Genomic DNA, 21787 nt, shown 5'->3' on the forward strand with positions numbered 1-21787 from the left:
GCACTAACCAGTCTATTGTTCACAACTTTCCTGGTAACAGGTGCGTTTATGGACCTCAGCCAATCTGTTCGTAGCCGAGATGCAGACTTCGTGCCGCTATTGCGGCAAAGTCTCAGGAAAGATCGGTCTTCCCTGGCGCTTGTCTTTCAACTCGTACCCCATGATCAGAAATACCGTATACAACAGACAGATGCAACAAAGTAAAACTGGTTTCTTCACACCGTAATGCAAAAGCAAATGTAACCTTATGAATCATATCGCTAAAAATAACTGCGAAAATGACGCCCGATATAGTTCATTGGTCAAGCATAATAAGCCATTGTCCTACATTAGGTATTGTGTGATATGGAATGATACCTATGACTTTGACAGACACCCGTGATCCATTTTGAATGGCTGACGGGTCATTGATGGTAAGAAATCTGCACTTAAAAACAGGGTTATGCTAGAAAATATTCCAAACTTTTGTCCATGACTGTATATATATTGTCCATATACTAGCGTCACTAGAATGAGCAATGGCCAATGCTCTTTAAATTGCAATTCGCCTGTTTTGTCATACGGTTGTAAATTCAATGAACTATGACTTTGCTAAAGAGCGCTTACAAATTGAAATGATAAATAAAAAAAATAGACATGGACATTCAGGCAGTGTGGCATTCAGCGCACTCATGAGGATTTCAGATCTCAGAGCTAATCTAACAATATGCCACACACTTATTTTCGTCCTAACCCAACTACACCACACGCCAAACTACGGATAATTTACCTAACCCGATACCACACTTACTTGATCACCCCACTCCTACATACATCAACCAACACGCACACCCCGCCCTCTCACACGCGAACACACATTTCCTTCCCACGTTTCCTCACAATAAGTTACTTTTATTAAAGGTATGTGACCCGATTTACGCCATTAAAATTCATATTTTGGTATCAGGTGAGACTATTCTAGTCGCTGGTAACCATGATACAGCCCAGTGAATATGCCTGAAACCTCGGAAATCATGCACGGTTCTATGGGGCACTGTGATATACAATTTTGTTTCTAGAATCCAAATGTCTGAGCGAAGGGCCTCAATGTGAGGTCGAAAAAAAATCACGTGTTACAATCGAACCACCCACCTTTAAATAAAAACAATAATAAGAACATAATACAGTCATTAAGTTTTTATTCTGACACGCCTACTGATATTATGTTTTAATCATGATAACACATGTATGTCACCTCAGCAAAATTCATGGAAAAACGTCATTGTCTTTTCTGAATCTATTAATATTACATATAACTGTTAAGAACTGGAATGTATTGACGAACAATGAGAATAGAAAAAAACCCAATAGGAGAAAATACAGATGGTATACCCTGAGGCTAAATAAACCTTATAAATAAGTAACTAAAGTTGGGTTTTGCAGTTTGCACCGAATTTCGAAAATCAGAACAGAAGTGAATTTTGCTGCGATTTGTGAACGACAAATACTTCAGCCATTTCGAACCGAATTTTAAGGTAAGAATTTTACTTTTAATATTGTTTTACCTTTGTATATTTGCTCTGTTGGAAATGAATGAATTCTGGATTTGACCGTTTTGCATTGAATGTCTACAGTTTTGTGTAAATATGTCTTAAACCAAGTATAGTTAATGTAGCATGTTTTTTCTTTCAATGTTGGGCTAGCTGCACTTTAAATCCATAGCTGTACCACTTTGTAAACACGTTGGGCGTTTAACCAAATTGTTATTATAATCTACATGTACCTTTTTAGAAAAAGGTTTCGTATATTGAAATCTATCTTATACACATCACAAATCCAAAATAATATCAACACCGTCCCATTGGTTTACAAGTTATAACAATTTGAATTTGTATCTAAACGCATCCTAAACACTTATACACCATCCTAAATAGCTTTTCGTAACATTATATAATTATGTTTAGATACCAAACATCCACCTGAATATATTCTAAAGACAAGCTAAACAGTGGTGTTTAGCTTGTCTTTAGATTATATACAGGTTGATGTTTGATATCTAAATATGTCGCTTAGCTAAACGGTAGCAAGTAGAGTATTTAGGGCGGATATAGGCTAAGTGTTAATAGGATGTGTTTAGATACAAATTCAAAGTGTGATAACTTGTAAACCAAAGGGACGGTGTTGACTTCATTTTGGATTTGTGCATTTTAAAAACGCCGGTGTAAAATGTGCAACACTGTGCTGGCGTGAAGCATTTGGTCTTACTTTTGGTGTTCGGGTGTCAATGCAGAAACATGATCGTCGCGAATGGAACACTGAATACGGTGATGTTTCTCTAGTGTTTCATCAGGTGTAAGAATAACGCAAACCGGTGTAAGAATAACACCAACCGGTGTAAGAATAACACCAACCGGTCTAAGAATAACACTAATCGGTGTGAGAATAACACCAACCGGTCTAAGAATAACACCAATCGGTGTAAGAATAACAACAACCGGTGTAAGAATAACACCAACCGGTCTAAGAATAACACCAACCGGTCTAAGAATAACACCAATCGGTGTCCGAGTCCTTAAACTGGGCCAAAGGAAGATGTACATTACAACTTATACCAACTTCCTCTTCCTTTATGTTTTTAATATTTTTTTTTTAAAATATTTTTCATTGTTATTATTTTTTCTCTCAAAATTTTGTTTTGGCCCCTTATATCGTGGCCCCTAGGCCTAGGCTAGTCCGACGAGTAGGACCTGGTTTTTTTTCTCTTAATTTACCAACTATACTCTGATCGCTCAAGAAAGATTAACCACAAATATCCACTAACCGCGACTCCCGAGGCGGCGCGGTGACTGGACTTTCGCGATTCGTCTTTCTTGCGCCATGTGAGATAGTGATCATAGTGTGAAATGTGTATAGTCTGGTAACTTGGAAAAAAAGTCCTACTCATCGGACTAGCCTAGGCCCAAAGTGTGAAATGTAGCTCTTGTGTTTTATGGCTATATTTGCTTGTATTTCAATATTTCATAATTGCCGCATCTGCCCTGGTTTGTTCAAATCAAGTAAAACCATGTTGTATAAAATGTCAATGTTTGCTGTAATTTTGTGTTAATAGGATACGTCACGGTTTAAAAAGAAAATTTGAAATCATGAAGATCTTCTCGACCATTCTGATCGGGATCCTAGCGTTCTACGTGGGCATTACCATGACAGGTAAAATTGAAAAACAAAACAAAAAACTTCTACATACATATTTTACATTCTACATAAGTATTTTATTAGAAAAATGTCAAAATTACAAAGGAGCCACAATTGCTCAATGGGCGGGCGGCATACCTAATATCTAATTATATAGCCTAGTGACCACTTTATTACTTTTGATACATTTTTTAAAATGTTAAATTCAATTCAAAGATGCAACAAAATCAATCGATGAAGAGCCTGATGAACTTAGTGTCCAGGGCACGACAACTACGGGCACGACAACTGTTGCGGATGGTGATGATGATGATGGTGATAGCAGTACGTTGATGAAAAGATGGTAAGGTAATGTTTTGGCATTTTATGCACAGTGCCTTAAAAGGGCATTTCGTGATCCACAGCCTCATCCCCCACTTTTCTCAAAAAAAGTTAAGATTTTCATACCCCTGGAATCATCTGGCTACATATAATGTTTATGTCCAAAACATTTCTTGCAGATACGAATTAAAATTCGTTTGGCAAAAATATCGTCAAATTGTAATTACGTTCTGGTGTACCAGAACGAAATTACAGCAGTGGCCTATAGAGCAGTGAAATACATTATTTTTTATTTTTTTATAGTCATGCATATTCGGAAACACAAAATCGGAATCAACTGAAATTTTGGGAGTATGCTTTATACTGAACAATTTCATAAAAAGAGGATGGTAGGATCAAGAAATACTCCTGGGATCGTCAAATTGTATTCTGAATACGAAAAATGTGCTTCTGATATCAAATAATTTTGATTTTTTTAAAATTCGCGATATAATACAAATTTTATGGCAAATTATTAACATTGAATTTTTTTAAAATATTTTTTATATTTAACAGTACTCGAAGGAAACTTTATAAATCTAATGATATGTACTTTGAAAATTTTGAATCAAAATGACCTAAAATTTGTAGGTCTTTTAAGGAAGAATGTATATCTTCAATACGAAAGATAAATTTTTTTATATGATGGACGGCTTTTCCTCCCAGCTACATACACCTGCCATTAGATTTATAAAGTTTACTTCGAAGAATGCCAAAAATATAAATTTTTAATGATTTGACATAAAATTGTATGATATCGCGAATTAAAACAAAAAGGAATCACAATTATTATATCAGAAGGACATTCCTTGGATTAGGGATACAAATTGATCTGTCTCATGTGCTCTCATACCCCACAAAATACTGTGCAAACGTTGCTATCCGACCCCTTTAAAATCGAAACAGAAAGACCTGTGAAAATAACAAAACTACTAGTCATCGATATTCGCCATTCTTATCATTTATCTTTTCTAAGTACCAGTCAATAGCACAATAGGGCTTGGTCAAAATGAGGTAAAAATTAGGATGACAAATATATTTGACATGTGATTTTTTGTTTTTCACAGGTCTTTCTGTGATATTTTTTGTAAAGTACTGTCCACGTATGCAATGGGCAATAGTAGCCTTGAATAAATGGACATATCTTCTGCAATAGAAAATTTAAATGATTTAAAAACGGGTTTTAGCTGAAAACACAATTATCATGCTCATTATTAAGACATGTCTTTATTAGCGAGTTATAATCAGACGACCAAAAGTCAAGGCATGTATCAAAACTGGTTTGACCTGTCTGGCGTTTTACATGACTGGAGATTGCATTACTGATCAAAATATAAACGATAAAACGCCCAATAAAAGACTAAAGGCCGGCTTACACGATGCAATTTTCCATGCAATTGCCTGTTGCACAGACCTTGGAAAAAAATTGCTCCGTGTATTTTGGATTTGCAAGGAATTAATCCCCCAAGCATCAGGCAAATTAATCCCCCGAGCAACAGGCAAAAAGGTAGAGACATGCTCTACTTTCAAGGTTGTTGCATGCAATCTAACCTCCTTCAGCCAATCAGCTGAGTGAACACTTTTTTCATTTGGGAATGTGTAGGGACCAGCTTCATTCACCATCCACAACATGATAAATGTGTGCACATGCTACATAATAATACACTTGTAGGCCTATGTTGTTGTTGGTGGTGGTGTTTAGCCCTTTTGATCTTAGTTTTCCTTAGCCTTTTATTTATGGAAACTTGTATAGACATACAGGAGAGGATGGCAATCTTTTGCTTTCAGGACAACACATGAGCCATTTTGATATTAATACGAAAATCATTAACCACTACTTATGTTTTGAGTATATCCCAAACCTATGGCCACGCTCAAGGAATTGCAAGGCCGAACATTGCTTCGTCTATTTTGATCAATTGCACAGCTGCATGGTCAGTGAGCACATAATCTCACCCACTAAGTAATGGGCCTTGCAATGGAAATTTCATCGTGTAAGCCCACCTTTAGTTACCGGCCAGTTCCAAAAAACAAAACAAAACAAAACCGCTTAACTATAGGCCCTATGGAGACAACCTATCCTTTTGTGACATGTCCATTCACACATATAATAATAGCAATCAATAAAAGCTAATGAACTAAATAACCACCACAACAGTCAGTTATTGGGTCATATGGTTTGACCTCGATTTTCTCTTCACATGACTTTTGCAATATTTTGGAGATGACTGAAAATGGTTCTTTCAAATATTAGAATTGTTTGTTTTTGACAAATTGGTTGAAAGAACTTCATGTTTCAGCAGGTAAAGGAACATTACATCTACATATCATTAAATTATTTGAAAAAAAATGTGAATTTAAATGGTAAAATGTGTAGTCGAAATGCGCAAATTTTACTGAACTAAAACCTGAATAAAATTTCACCCCACCAAAAAATAAAGGATTTCAGACGGAAGCTGAGCCTTTCAACTAACTAAAGTTCTGTGTACGTGAAGTCCAATTTGGCTTAATCGGTCATTTTTCTGGGACACCCTGTAGTTCTCTCAACCAATTTGTCGTTCAAAGACACAAAAAAACAAATCTTTCAAAGACCTATTTCCAGCAATCTCCATGACCACGGCAAGCGCTGTGAAAAGAAAATCGTGGTCATTCTGTGACCGGATGACTGACTGACAATAGCTTCTGGCATTTATTTATCTTCTTAACTCCTCAACAATGGTCACTGTCCTCAATCAATGAACTATATCTACAGAATATCACTCAGCAACCTGGACAACCGATTCTTTTGTTATTCAAGGCTCACTCAGTCATTTAATGAGGCAATACAAACGATCGAATTTGGTGTTGAAATGAGCTAAATTTTGAGTTACACCTTTTCAATGTAAAATTAATTTTCTCGGCCAAATAAAAAGCAATCCTTTTCATTTTTTCAGTAAATGTCAGGAAAAATTGTAGTGCTTGATACTGTATTTTTTTCAAATCCTAGTGTTAAACTTAGGCGTGAAATTTAGTCATTTAGTGTAAGATTTTCGATTTTGATAGGCTTAAACTCTGCCCGCGAGCCTTTTTTTGGATCAACCTTTTAGCTTTTCAAAGTAAGATAGTTCGCTAATGAAGGATCTTTCTAACGCACATCACCGTGAGCGATATATCATAGTTTTGTCAGAATTTCCGTTTTGATTTCACCATCTTTTACTGTCGGCTGAAAAAATTTCAAAATCAACGCGTGAAATCTAAGGCTAATACTAGCATTGTGGATCGATATCCCTGGGTTTAATAGGAATACCGGCATGGGTACAGTGTTGCCAGAACTTCAATAGAGCAAAGGTATTCCCAGGCCTATAGCGCTCATACTGATCATGTTTAACCAGAACACCCAATTGGGGATTTGGGCTACCAATTCGCTGGTCGGGCAATTTGCTTTCAATGGAAAATTGACCTGGATCACAACAAAGAAAATATCGACTATTTCTGCTGGTTGCTCTCGAGATAAAAGTACTGAGTTGGACATTTTAGGAGCATGAAGGGAAAAAGGGTAAAACAAAAACGGAAATTCTGACAAAACTATAACATATAGACCCACACGATGTGCCTTACATAGGTGGGAAATATCTTTCTTTAGCAAACTATATTAGTTTAAGACGCTGAAACATGAATTCCGTAAAAAGCTCGCGGGCGAATTCAAGGCCTATAAAAATAAAAAATATCACACTAAAAGACACAATTTGATGCTTAATTTTAACACCAGGATTTAAAAAAAAAATGTATATCCAAGAACCAAGTTTTTAACAGACATTACTGAAGGAAAAAAAATTATTGCTTTATATTTGACCGAGAAAATTAATCTCATAGCAAAAAGGTGTATCTCAGAATTGTGCTGATTTTAACATGTATCGATCGACTTTTAGCGCGACTAAGCAATTCTAAAGAATCGGTTGTCCAGGTGGCTGACTGATATATCCATAGCTAACCATGGCGAAATGTTAAAGGACATCAAGAATATTTTTCTAAGTTATTTATTGGGCGCTCTATCGTATGTCAACCAGTAATGTCATACAGACACGCTTTGTGCCTTATTGGGGAAGTGTCTCATAAACTCATATATTCTAAAATAGTGTTTTCAGGAAAATTACTTACAAGCCGACGACGGATGTCGGCTTGTTCTGTCTCTTCTCAATTCTTTCTTCTTACAAGCCGACGTCAAACGTCGGCTTGTGCTGTCTCTTCTCAATTCTTTCTTTCTTCTTCTTACCTAGCCGGGACACCGGCTAGGTCTTGTGATGCTATCGGATCTTTACACAGCCGTGACGTTAGTCACGGCTGTGTCTTTTTTCTTACAGGTTCTTTCTTTCTTCTTTCTTCTTCTTTCTTCTTTCTTCTGTCAACCATTACATTTGCTCTAGCACTCACATGCTTACATCGATTTTCACCTAACTTGGTCATAATAATCATTGACCGTGCCCCTACATGTCACATGAAACTCGTGGGGTCAAAGGTCACCCACGGATCATAGGGGTCAAAAACGTGAATTTAACTCAAAATGCATATTCTTCTATAAATTACATAGGACAGTAATGCCACTTGCACATGTGCATTGCAATCACCCAGTGTCTATAGGGTGTACACAGATTTTGGGTCAAAGGTCATTTAGGGGTCACTTTTGGTATAAAACGAAATACCTTCAAATTTTTTTATTAGCTAAGGAAAACATAGGACAGTAACGGTATATTCACATATGAGTTGCAGTTACCCAGTGTATATGTGGTATTTTTTTATTTGGGGTCAAAGTTCATTAAGGGGTCACTGCCGGTATAAAACTAAATACCTTTAAAATGCATCTTCTCCCACAAATTACGTAGGACAGTGACGCCACTTGCACACATGTATTGTTATTACACAGTGCCAATGTGGTGTACACAGATTTGGGGTCAAAGGTCATTAAGGGGTCATTTCCGGTATAAATCGAAATGTCTTCGAAAAATTTTATTAGCTAAGAAAAACATATGAGAGTGATGGTATGTTCACACATGAATTGTGTTTACCCAATGTATCTATGGTATTTTGTTATTTGTGGTCAAAGGTCATTAAGGGCTCATTTCCGGTATAAAACGAAATACCTTTAAAATGCATCTTCTCCCACAAATTACGTAGGACAGTGATGCCACTTGCACACATGCATTGTTATTACACAGTGTCAATGTGGTGTACACAGATTTGGGGTCAAAGGTCATTAAGGGGTCATTTCCGGTATAAATCGAAATTTCTTCAACAATTTTTATTAGCTAAGAAAAAAATAGGAGAATGATGTTATGTTCACACATGAATTGTTATACCCAATGTATCATGTGGTATTTTTTTATAGGGTTAAAGGTAATTTAGGAGTCACTTCCGGTATAAAATGATGATAGACATGTTACGCCATTTCATCTACCACAGTGGTGCTCCTCTTGAAAACAGGCTCTCCTTCAAGCACATGATACAATGGCAGCCTACTTGGAAAGTACGTACCGAGAATCGCGACATGTTTGAAGGTATAATTTAACATTATTAAAGGACCCAAGCCTGGTGGTGAGTCAGTGCCGTACTATTACGCTGACTTTCGTATTCGGCGAGGAGGACGATTTCGACCTCCTGGTTTGTTTACAAACAGAAAAAAAAAAAAAAACCGTTCCGCTTGTCCAAACACTCAAGTATCAGAAGGATGGTCCACAATAGCGTGATTCACGTAACCTGAATAGGGATTAAAAAGCTGTCACGTAGAACCATGTGCTTCTATTGTCCAATTTGCCATCAAGATTTCATATGGAAACAGTTCAGACCCAGTACACGATCATGTCAGAAATTAATATTTTGTTCTGGGTATGATTATTCGGACTAGTGGTGAGTGTTGACTAAAACACATTAGTAATATTTTAAGGTCACATACATGTATAATATTGAGAACCGATTGCTAATTGTAGAGGTTTATACATGTATAGACGCTAGCTCGAGAGACTCTAGCTAAAATACAGGTTTACATTTACTATCTTACATTATCTTGCTGTATTTCAGCTAGAGCTCCAAACGACAAGCTTCCGGGTTTTTTTGGAGAACAATACTGTTACGTAAGATGAAGAAGGAACCCGCCTCAGAGCCCGCCCTACTCATTATTTCATTGTACTTATTGCAATTTGCCTCCACACATTACGTAATCAACACAAAGCTTTTGTGAGGATTAGTGAGTGGATAAGAAATTGACAGTGGAGGATCTGAAGGACACGCCGATTGTTAGTTGTCAATCACGAATTGCCATAGCGTATTAATATTTTACTGCATGGCATTCCGCAAACACCAAGACAAATTATGCCGTATTTTTCCAAAGATCATCTCATATGAAGTAAGCTGAATGCGATCTGTACTTTTGTAACATTCCGATCGCTTTTGATCACCTATTATCGGCGAATTTGCTTTAAAACATGTGAGTTCATGTTGTGTAAACATAATTAGCATAGACACAAATGAAATTACGATGCAATACAATGCAATTTAAATGCGCAGCAGATCTATAGAAATAACGTTGCCCGGTTTTATGCAGAATTAGACCCTGTCTGATAGACGCGTAAAAAAGTTAGCAATGACATGTGAATCACAATTATCCACATGCAGTGCATGCGGTAAGCGTTGGATACCTGCACTTAGAAGGAGGTCATGAATATTTCTTTTTCTTTTGGTCAACTCGGTAATTAAGGTGCACAATGTGCATATCACACCAACTGAAATGACCTGGTGACTCGCGTGAAGATTTAGTGACTTGCGAAATGCTTTGTTGCATTGACTATGAAGGCTTCCACTGTTTATAGGTATGCTAGGTGAATTCAAATTTGCCATCAAACTGCATCATTTTATATATCAAATCAAAGCCCTTGAGTAAACAAAGCCAAAACTGAAAACCATTTTTTCATAGCACTTTCCATAGCAAAGTTTACATCTTGTCAAAGATTGACTTTCATCAAAAAGTTTCAGCTAGCAAAATTCCCCAAAACGGCATTTCGGGGGTGTTTCTAGATCTTAGTCTCATTATGATAGCAGCTTTTTTAATGGAACTGCTATCCAAATCCTCTAAAATTCCATGTGCGAGTGACTTATCACCATAAAAAATCATATATTTGGGTCAAGTGAAGTATAGAAAACATATTTATGTACGTTTCCTTCTTCGGCCAGTTGTTTTAAATTTCTATGTAAATATGCATTGACATTGTCGGCGAAATTGGCCGACTAGCAAATGTGTTAACTAAGGTTTGCCTGGGTTACCTACTGTTTATGTTATGACGTTTTCAATAACTTTGGAAAACTTAAGCTTAGCTCAACTTAAAGCCATATTATAACATTTCTTTAAAAATAAATTAGTATTCATTTTCAATAAAATGTTAGCATTTACTGTCAGATATCACTGAGATATATCAACCCCTTTTAATTTTGAGCCGAACAGGTGAGGTAAAGCAAAGAAAAGCGAAATTTAGTACTACTAGCGCCAGTGCATGTTGCTCCGGCGGTTGTAATATGGTACGATCCTCTGGCATGTGTGTGTGTCCCATACGCCGTGTAACGTAGTACTGTGTTGACATCGAATACACGTTCAATTCGAGTAATATTTCCATTGTGGTTTATTCAAAATCTTGGATTTTGACAAAACTACAGCGCCTGCATGTGAAGTCTTTTTTGCAGAGAATCTTTGTTTACTAAAGTACATTACAATCGTGCAAAAACAAACCTGAATTTAAAATTTTTTGAGGGCGTTCTTCTCTGCAAATGTTATAATATGGCTTTAACTAAATCTTAAATAAATCTCCAAAAGTCTTGACAAAATTGTGGCCTCTGTTATAATTATATAAATATCATATCAGCCCACCCCCACCCCCACAAATTACTCATCATACAGAAATGTTTGCAGCCGATGCTCAGAACCAGGACAGTGATGTTAACTGATGTAGTGTATCAATATTCATTACCTCCTTCTAAGTGCAGGAATCCAACGCTTACCTGTGCATGCAGCATGTATGTAGGTATGCTAGGCAAACCTTACCACATGCTACATGTAGTCAGCCAAATTCACCTAGAACACACCTGGGGGGGGGGGGTACATCAAAAAATTTTGGTGGGTATGCTCCCCCGGATATTTGAGGTGGTGGGTCTTGGGAGCTGACGCTTTTGGAGCTGTGAGCAGTCAAAATCTAGGGTCTTTCTTGGCTAAGTACAGGGTTCGGTTTTGCCGGCAAAAACCTGTTTTTGCCAGTTTTTGCCTGGTTTAAACCGGCAAAATGGCAAAAACTCTGTTTTTGCCAGTTTTTGCCTGGTTTAAACAAGAAAAAATGGCAAAAACTGGCAAAAACTTATGTATATAGTCACTCAAATGTTAACAAGTACGGTATACAGAAAGCTCATAAACAGTAAACATTCAACTTTTAATGAATAATTCAACATATTTTTTGTCTCATCAAGTCCTTAAAATGAAAAAGTTTTGAACATGATATGCCAGATGTCAGTTAAATGTGCACACTAAGTGAGCAATGAAAATGCATGCCTTTAATTTCTTAATATGTTATTTTTAATTACAAAATCTGGCCTTGTTACACGCCGTAAAATAATTTTTTAATTTAATAATTCATTATGAGATCAAAAATCTGAACTTTAAATCACTTTTTTAGTTTTTGCCATTTTTGCCGGCAAAAACTGGCAAAAACTGTTTTTGCCAAGTGGTTAAAACCGTGGTTAAAACCGCGGTTTTTTCCACCTGCGGGAAAAACCTGCGAACCCTGGCTACGTATAATATGACGGGCAAACCTTAGTAGTTAATACATTCTTATCTTATTTTATATTTTTAAGATATTTGAAAAAATAAAAGTACACATGCGTACAGCCATACAAGGCTACTCTACGCGTCCATATAGCGAGGCTATCTGCGTACAACTGCTTACTACCTATGTTCCACGATGTACACAAACTTGATAATTTTTCTATAGTATGTACGGTAATATTAGACTCATCATGATTTACACTTTGCTAATTCCAAAGTTCAATATTATTTAAAACCACATTTCTTTTCAATTTTGCCTCATTTTAGGCAGTTACTTGGGTCCACCAAAATGGTTCGCGACCTTTTCACAAATCAAGTGGGACGGTCCATTCTCAACTTAGTCAGCGAAAAAAATCTGTCCTGCCATTTCAATTGTTATACTGTTCCGGTTATTGGACAGGGTCCATAGGTGACTGGTTTTTGTTGCACGAAATTAGGTTAAGCTCCGTGAGGTGTGTGCGATTACGTTTTACATTATTCTGAGCATTATTTGTATTTTTTCTTAACAATGACATTAAAATTATGGATTTCGATTTATTTAACAACTGCTTTCATCGATACAATGTAATTGAGTTTTGTTTAGGGACCGTTCACAAACACTAAGGGGGCATGATGCAAAAAAATTAATTGCGACATTTTTTTGCCCCCCATATTTTGACATCTCAAAAATTTCAGGCCCCCACCCCCCCTTTCTGACATGAAAATTATGGGTCAACCCCATAGAAAAGTATATAAACTCAATTTTTGCCCCCTCTTTTGAGATCTCAAAATTTCAGGCCCCCCCTTTCTGACATGAAAATGATGGGTCAACCCCATAGAAAAGTATATAAACTCCATTTTTCCCAGGAAAATTGGTCATTTTTTTCTGGCCCCCCTCTTAGGAGGGTCAAAAATTTTCAGGCCCCCCTTTTTGCATCAGCCCCCCCTAACAAGTGTTTGCGAACGGTCCCTTAATACCACCATTCTTTCCCAAGAATATCAGGATTTGCTTGACATTTTCAGATAAGTGACTTTACAAGAATTGTTTTCAGTTACCTAAGGGAGTGTTCATAAATACTTAGGTGGGGGGGTTGTTGGGAAAGTTGGAACCTTGGACATCAAAAATTTTTGGAATGAATTTTGCTGAGTACAATAAATTTGGCACTTTTAGGTTTAAAAATGGCCAAATTGCCCAAATCAGGGTTAATTTGGTCAGAAACCCATATAGGCCTACCAGGCGTCAACATTGGGGGGATGATTGTATGAACCACCCCTCTTTTTCAAAATATTGGGTGGGAATTTATCCCCCCCCCCAGTATCTACGCCTATATGGTCATTAACTTGTTAGCTAAAAATTACAATTTGAAGTTATTACTTCTTGCAGTCATAGTGATAATACACCAAAATTGTAAAGTGTACACGTACACATTTTGTTGATTTGAAACTTGAGAGTAGGCCCCTACACAATTGATGAATACTTAACAATAATGCACGAGGCGCACAAAAAATTTAGAATGCACGCATGCCTTCTACCTGATTAGATTTTCAGGTCATTTTGGGGTCATCCAGGGTCATCTGAGGTCAAATTACTAATAACTGTTGTATGGGCATGAAATTTTTGGGTACAGTCAACATTTAGAGTCAAATTTTTGGAAGGTCATTTTGGGGTCATTAAGGGGTCAGATGAGGTCAAATTACTAAAAACTATTGTATAGGCATGAAACTTTGTGGATTCAGCCAAGATTTACATGTAGAGCCAAATTTTTGGAAGGTCATTTAGAGGTCGATCTTCATGGGTTGTTGCAGGTTCATTTACTTAAAAGTTATCATGAAAGCAGGCGGTCACAAAAGCAGGCGAGACTCATGGTTCGAGAACCGCCTTGTTTCAGTTCTTGCAGAGAATTACATCTTCTTTGATGAGATGCTATTTAGAATCAGGTGACGTTTGAGTGTTCAAATTTAGGCATGTAAAAAGTTGAGAAAATAGGAAAATTTTCAAGAGCTTTGACCTCTGCTAACAGTATCTATGTGTGCCATCAAAATCCCAAAAACTTGTTGCTGCAAAATTAAACTTATCCCAAGTCCAGGCCCGTACGCAGGCGGGGTGCGGGGGGTGCGACCGCACCTCCCCAAATTTGCAAAATTATACAAAAAGTCCCAAAATATAAGAATTCGCGAGAGTAGCAAGCAAAAAAATCAGTTTTTTTGTACGTTAAATTTGGAGAAGAAAGTCCACTTTTCACAAAATCGCCCACCCCCCAAAAAATCCTGCGTACGGGCCTGCCCAAGTCTGAACAAGTTTGAAATTAAAGACCTCCATGGTTATGATGCTTAGAAGTTTGCACAAGGGCACTTTTGATCAAAACATTGGATTTGCTGGGATTTTTGCGCTATCAAAGATCCCATTTTTTCCCCTTGGTTTTTGTGATGTAATCATTTGGTACTTCAAAAAATGCAAAATGCAGGTTGGGATGATGATGGCTCACAATGTAAATACATGTACATTATGCACCTCCAAAGTTTATCATTTGTAAGTAAGGCTCAGAGAGGCTGAGATTTCATGATTTTTTTAAGGTGAATGAGGGCACTGTGCTGTATATAATGTATGTGAGTTGTTGGTGTTAATATTTACCAAAATAATTTTAAACTTTTTTGTATCACAGATGCGTACATAATAAGTAAGATTGGCTCTTAAAATCTTATGAAATGTATCTTCCGTTCGTGAACTTCATGCACACATTTAATATGCGATCTTTAGTATGTGAACTTACGTGGTGATTACATGTGCTTGTTTGCGTATTACGAACCGGGACGCATAATCGGATTATTTATGTGGGGGATTGGAACAATCACGTTTAAATTGTAATTTAATTTTTATTTTCCCTTCATTCACAGGCTAAAATATGTCTTTCCTTAAGCATCAGCAAAATTTGCAAAAGGTGTTTAGGATGTGTGGCAGAGATTTCCGTAGGCCTGGATCAAAGTTGCCTGGAACAAGTTTTGACAGTAAGGGTGTGGATAAGTTATCAAACATCACTAAGGAATACAAAACTGTTGCAATACTGCAATGTTGACATTACACATAACAACATTCACCCACCACGGTTTTGTCATAACTGCCATCGATTTATGAGAACCTGTGAAAAGAAGGAAGCATGTAGAGAGACGTGATATCAAGTCGCACATCATCAGCCTATAATGGTGAGTTGCTTGATAAGCCTACCTTCAAATACCAGTGGGCTATATCGAAGCCAAAATGACTTTTTTGGTTATTTTTGTTTCTAAACAGTTTTTTTTGTCCTATATAATCTATCTTAACATGAAATGACAAAATTTTTGGCCTCGTGTCCGAGAAAAAAGTGTGCAGCGCCCTCTTGTGTCACCATACCTCATCAAGGCCCAAGATAACAAAATCATTAAAATCCAAATGTAAACATGAACAGGGTATTTAACATATGCGTAATGCATTGCAAAAAATCGCAATACTGATCTACCGAAAAACGATAGCTTTGGACTTTAGTCAAAACTATTGTGTACAATTTTGAAGCTGGAGTTCTCGAGTCAGGTGAGTGTCTGCCATGTAAACGTCACACTGCAGGCACATAGCACAAAGAAAGAATTTAAACTGGGCGCCCATAACGGTCACGGATATCTGGTTTAGCAATATGCACAAGCATGTATGATGTAGTAAATGGTTCCAAAAAATTAAGTCCCCCCTGACATATTTGGGCATAACTAAAAAACTGTTAGGCCCCTTAAGTTGATTTAAAGTGTGAAATGTAGCCTGATTAGTTACACATTACATGTGCGGTACTTTTTTGTTCAACATTTTGTCATTATGGTTTAAATCATGGCTGAGTGGTTATTTTCAATTGAATGTGATTAGCCAGGTTTCGAATGCACTGCTGGTCAAGGTAATTCCATGGAGGAATTGAACGAGTGACTGTAGTGCACTGCCAAGCCCCAGACTGTAACCCCATTGGACATCTCTGAGACCATCTGAAGCAAGCTGGAAACAAGAATGTAAATGACAACACAACACTGCAAGGGTTGCTGAGAATACTGCAACGTGCATGGAGTCACCTGCACAGCAATGCATTCGAAACCTGGTCAATAGAATGCAGAATCGTTGCAATGAAGGTGGACCAACACATTACTTAAAAGGAAAACAAAACTTTCACATTGCACAAGTCACTTTGAACCTTTGTAATCTTTCACATCCAGGGTCAGAATTTTGTTTCACAGTGCGAGAATCAATCTTGATTCTTGCAGAATAAATTTGCGGTAATCATTTGATTCTTGCAAATCAACTTCTATGTAAGCTACAAAAGTTTGTGAGAATTTACTTTGATTCATGCAAATCTGTTTGCCAGAATGTTTCCGAGAATCAATTCTCGCCAAAATTCTGACCCTGATTTCCCACTTCTGAATATGATGTTTGTGTTTGTTCATAATGTAGTATTATTATCTTTTGTTTTTATACAGACTGCCCAAGTTGACCAGACAAACCAGGACACTACATGTGAAGCAGATTATGTTTTGTGCATGGATTTGGTAATAGCATTTGCCAATATTGTTGATCAAAGAGGCAGCAGGATTCCAAAGGATCACAGCTGCTGTGTTGTGTTCACCTTTTAGTGAAACTGAACTGTTTGGATTTTAGATTTATTCTCTGAGTAAGCAGCATCTATAGAGAGTAGAGATTGATATTTTGATCGCATTATTAAAGAAGCAACAGGATTCTCAAGGATGTCATCTCTTTGTGAAACTGAACTGTTTGGATTTTAGATTTATTCATTCAATAGCATGTACAGAGATTGCACCACCTTTGCCAGTCAATGGATCATGTAAAATATCTAGATAGAGATGCTGTAGTATAGCAGGCCATTGCAGCACATGCCTGCACCCTCAAACTATGCCTATGAAGGCTAGCTGACATGAATGAATTACATCAACAAAACAAATTAAGAACTTAGTTTATTAAGTGTCTGCTAGCTCATTCATCATGTGATGCATTCAAAACCAGTAGTAACTACATTTCAAACAAAGCAGTTGCTGCTGCTTACTCCAATAGTACTTTCAATATAGATTATCAGCACAATTTGCTGAGCAATGAAGTTTACAAGAAACTGAATGAATTCCAAATTTAAATTAGACTGAAATCATCAGAAGATAAATGTCTGTCTTTAAGTGGTGACATCAATACATTAAAGTCAGGCTTTCACTTTACTTATGGTACATTTAGAATCAGGTACATGAACCATGAAAGTACATACCTAAGCCATCGGTCATAAATACAATTAGTTATTTGTAGATGTATCACACAGTTGAAAAGAGTAATGTGTTAACCATGATTGTCATAATCCGGCCTCTATTCACAATCTTAAGATCAGGCTGCACTCATGGATGAATTGAAGTGATTCTGATTTTCAATCAACAGCATCACTTTATTAGACGTCCATACATAAAAAGGCACATAATATCGAATGAATGAATGAATGCTTCGCCTGTTGTATTTTACCATGTACACCGCTCTGTTCGAACTTAGAAGACATAATAACGTCCCATGATGGTATAGAGCTGATGTTCTATGCTGATGATACACAACTGTTACATGATCTTCAATCAGTCAGAGACTTCAACTGCCATCTCCAATCTGGAACACTGCCTGCATCCATGATGTGAAAAACTGGATGTATGCAGACAATTAGATGAAACTGAGAAGCAAGACCGAATTCCTGCATATTACTTCCAAGTTCTTACGTAAAAGTAATACTATTCCAAGCCTTCATATTCTCTCGGAATCTGTTCATGCAGTTTCTTCAGCACAGAACCTTAGTGTGACCATTGATAAACACCTTAGTATATCCGTTCATGTGCATAAAATCTGCAAAGCATCTACCTTCGCTCTACGCTAAATTGGTCAAGTTCAAAAGTACCTCGATCATGCATCCACTGAGAAACTCTTCCATGCCTTCGTGAGTTCACTCTTAGACAGCAGCTGCAATAGCATAATTCTTTATGGACTACCGCATTATGAAATCGGTAACTACAGGAAGTGCAGAACACTGCAGCTAGGATGGTACCTCGTGTGAGAAAGTATGAACATATAACACTGGTTCTGCAACAGCTTCTTTGGTTACCAGTACGGAAGCGTATTATTATACATAAGATCTTGCTAATAACTTACAAATCACTAAATGGGTTTGCACCGGACTATATCTCTTAGTTGAGTGTGGAATACAAGTCCACTCGCTCGCTCAGGTCCGTTGCCAAATTCTTACTCCAGTGAAGACATTTAAATTGTATGGAAGCTGGTATTTCGCTGTTGCTACACACAGCACTAATGCTGTGGAATGAACTGCCTTTACAAATCAAATGTTCTATGTCAGTGACTAGTTTTAAAGCATCTTTAAATTAAAAACATACTTGTTTTCATTTTAATTATATGTGTTTCAGTGTTTTTACCTGCTATGTATTGGCTATTGAACTGTGCTGTTTTATATATGATTGTTTTACTTGCTGAGTTGTTGTATTTTTCATGTTATGCTTTTTATTACTCATGTACCGGAATGTTATGCAAGGCCCACTGACTGGCTCCCTGGAATCATGTCAGTCCTAAGCTTCCCCTGATGCTACTGATTGTGTGTGCTTGAGAGAGGTCACACTTTGTGCAATGTTTTTTGTATTTAAAGAATGTATTATGTGTTACTTTGTATGTGAGGTACACCGACTGTCCCATCATCAGTGCTCAGTCGGTGGGCTTCTCATACATGATCATATGTATACTGCCCTTTATAAGAAATATTTCCTTATAAATGTCTTAATTGCTATATTGTGTATAAATTTAGTCGATTTGGTCCTGCGCCATGAGTTGGGATACCTAATTTGGCGGTGGAATAACACTTTTCCACTTAAAGTGATGATTATGTCATATTTTCCATAATACTAGTTATACAATAATAAAGTTTGTGTCATTTTAAAGAGTAATCTATACTCTTTCCATAGCAATAAATAAATGCTTAAGAAAACAAGCCTCATCAAGCCATTGTAATGTTCAAAATTTCCCATGTGTTACAGAAAGGGGTCCCAACTTATGACACATGACCATTTATTCATTTTGTAATTATTGTTTGATGATAGTGGGCCTCTCATTTCATGATTGTTGGACTTACACAATTACTTCCTAGCAGCTATGTTGGGAAATGGTTGTGTGAACTCAGAATTGTTTGTGCTCTGTGCTGAAGTAATGTTTTTATTTGTTTCTCACATTTTGTAATTGTTGTTGCACTTATCTATTGATTGTTATTATTTGTACACATGTTGTGTGGGATGCATAGCTGTAGCTCTCAGGAGCCATATCTGTGCATCTAGCACTCATGGTATGGTGTTTGGGGGATGTATGCACGGTTGTATGCTGTCGTGTCCCAGCCCTTTGTTTGGATACGGTCGTGTGCATTTCACCACTCTGTTATGATCATTGATATGATTGTATGTTTTGTGTATAATTGATCTGGTTTGAATGACTTTGTAATGCTTATTTATTATTATTAATGAACAAGGCCATATAAGACAACTGCAATTGCAATTTGCAATTTAATATTATTAGATGTCAAATTCATGTAAGTTTTTGACATCAAATTTGTCTTGGGGTGTTTTACATTAAAATTATAATTGGTCATATCCTTACTTTGTCAAATGAATGGAGAATATCTGTAACAATTTCTGCATGTACATGTAGATTTATACCTGCATATCACAAAAACAGCATTTTGAGAAAATTGCATTTGGAAATTGTCCCATGTATGTAGATTCACTGGAAATCACTAAAATCAACGTCAATCCAACATTGACCGAAATCTTAGTCCAAAAAAAAAAGTTTGTCTCCGGACCACACGCGTATAGCTTTTAAAATGAGATTTAGCACAATGCGCCAGTGCATTTTTTTAAATGATAAAATCATTGAAGTTTCCAAGAAAATTAACATTTTGGGCACAAAACAATTTCCAATCATTTCAGACAAAATGTCAAAAATAAATACTCCAAAAACTGTATCATCGTTCGCTCTGAATATCGATCTATTGAAAGAGCATACAAGTCTTGGCTCTGTGAACGAAATAGCGGGAGAATCAACTCTACTTATAATAGATCTCCGCCTTGTATAACACCATCAATTTTTTACTGCTCGATTGATATTGGTATACCAGAGGAAAGATCACCTTTTCACTCATTTTCATGTCATGCTGAGTAAATATTAGGGTTTCCTCAACACATAAAATGCAACTTTTTGTACTCCTACTTCGGTAATGTTTTAATATAGAATAAAATAACAGTAAATTAGTGTCGCACATCAACATTTGGGGTGCTGAATTTTGCACCATTGACATTACATTGTCACGTTGTGTGATCTTGATTTTTCAGAACTTTGCAAGTTTTTAAGGGTTTGAATTATTAAATGTTTGAATTATTTAGCAGATGTGTAGTTTTAGGTCAGGGTTACGGTTTAGTGAGCATAGGTTTGGGGTTTAGAAGTGACAGTTAGAATAGGCAAACTACATTTTCGTAGTAAGGCATGTGTTCTGCTTCTTGCTAAACAAAAAGCCCTAAAACAGGATTGCAAAAAAAATCACATAGGACAGCTTTTTAGCCAAAAGGTTGAGGCAAACTTTTTTTGGCCTAATACATAATTTGTGGGCCAACATTATTAATCCATCCATTGACCCGAGTTGATCCAACCGTTAGCCAACGTTGACCCAACCATTAGCAAACCAGCTCAATGAGACAAAAATCTTTTTTAAATGAGTTATTAGTGTATACTACATGTATGCTTACATTTAGTCTTATATTACCTGGTTCTCTATTTTACAACGAAGACAAATTATTGATTACCGTACCTTAATTTTATACAAGTCATTGAGCTAATGGGGTGTTTATAGTTGAAGAAGTGTTTTTAATATAAGATATATTTTAATGACTATTAACCACCCAAGTCCATCTTTTTAGGGATATTGATCAAAGTTTCTGTAAATGTTGGTAACATTTACTATAAATGTTGATTTCTTTTTCTTAAAAAGTAATATAAAATAGAATTTTCATTTTAAGGTTGGCTCAACAACGTTAGTATGCCGACTGTCATTTTAAGATTGGCTGGCTACATTGGCTCGATGTAATGGGCATACTGACCATCATCTAAGGTTGGCACAACAACGTTGGCATGCCAACTGTCATGTTAAGATTGGCTGACTATGTTGGCATACCGACCATATTATAAGGTTAGCATAACAACATTGACCCAACGTTGGCCAGATGTTCCCAATCTAGTCATTATTTAAGGTTGGCATGTCAACGTTGGTTTAACATAGGCTTGGCATCGGCTTACCGACTGTGACCATACCGACCATTGTCAACGTTCGGCCAATGTTGTCTTGATATCAAACTTGAATT

At 36.7% G+C, this 21787-nt stretch overlaps 1 protein-coding gene and 1 long non-coding RNA gene across 2 annotated transcripts in view; both read left to right on the top strand.

Moving 5' to 3' along the window:
* Positions 1 to 1428: 1428 nt before the first annotated feature.
* The window catches only part of LOC140164572 (uncharacterized), a 43461-nt gene continuing 23102 nt past the window's right edge, over positions 1429 to 21787 (top strand). Inside the window, exons 1-3 of the mRNA XM_072187877.1 lie at positions 1429 to 1514; positions 3089 to 3186; positions 3388 to 3514. Of these exons, the coding sequence (XP_072043978.1) occupies positions 3123 to 3186; positions 3388 to 3514 (191 nt within the window). The 5' untranslated portion in view covers positions 1429 to 1514; positions 3089 to 3122. The remainder of the gene's footprint in view (positions 1515 to 3088; positions 3187 to 3387; positions 3515 to 21787) is intronic.
* LOC140164571 (uncharacterized) lies at positions 9000 to 18665 on the top strand. The gene is made up of 3 exons (XR_011860541.1): positions 9000 to 9099; positions 15239 to 15544; positions 16829 to 18665. It is a non-coding gene; the product is annotated as an uncharacterized lncRNA (long non-coding RNA).

The sequence above is a fragment of the Amphiura filiformis genome, chromosome 11 (assembly GCF_039555335.1).
Source record: "Amphiura filiformis chromosome 11, Afil_fr2py, whole genome shotgun sequence".
Lineage (NCBI taxonomy): Eukaryota > Metazoa > Echinodermata > Ophiuroidea > Amphilepidida > Amphiuridae > Amphiura > Amphiura filiformis.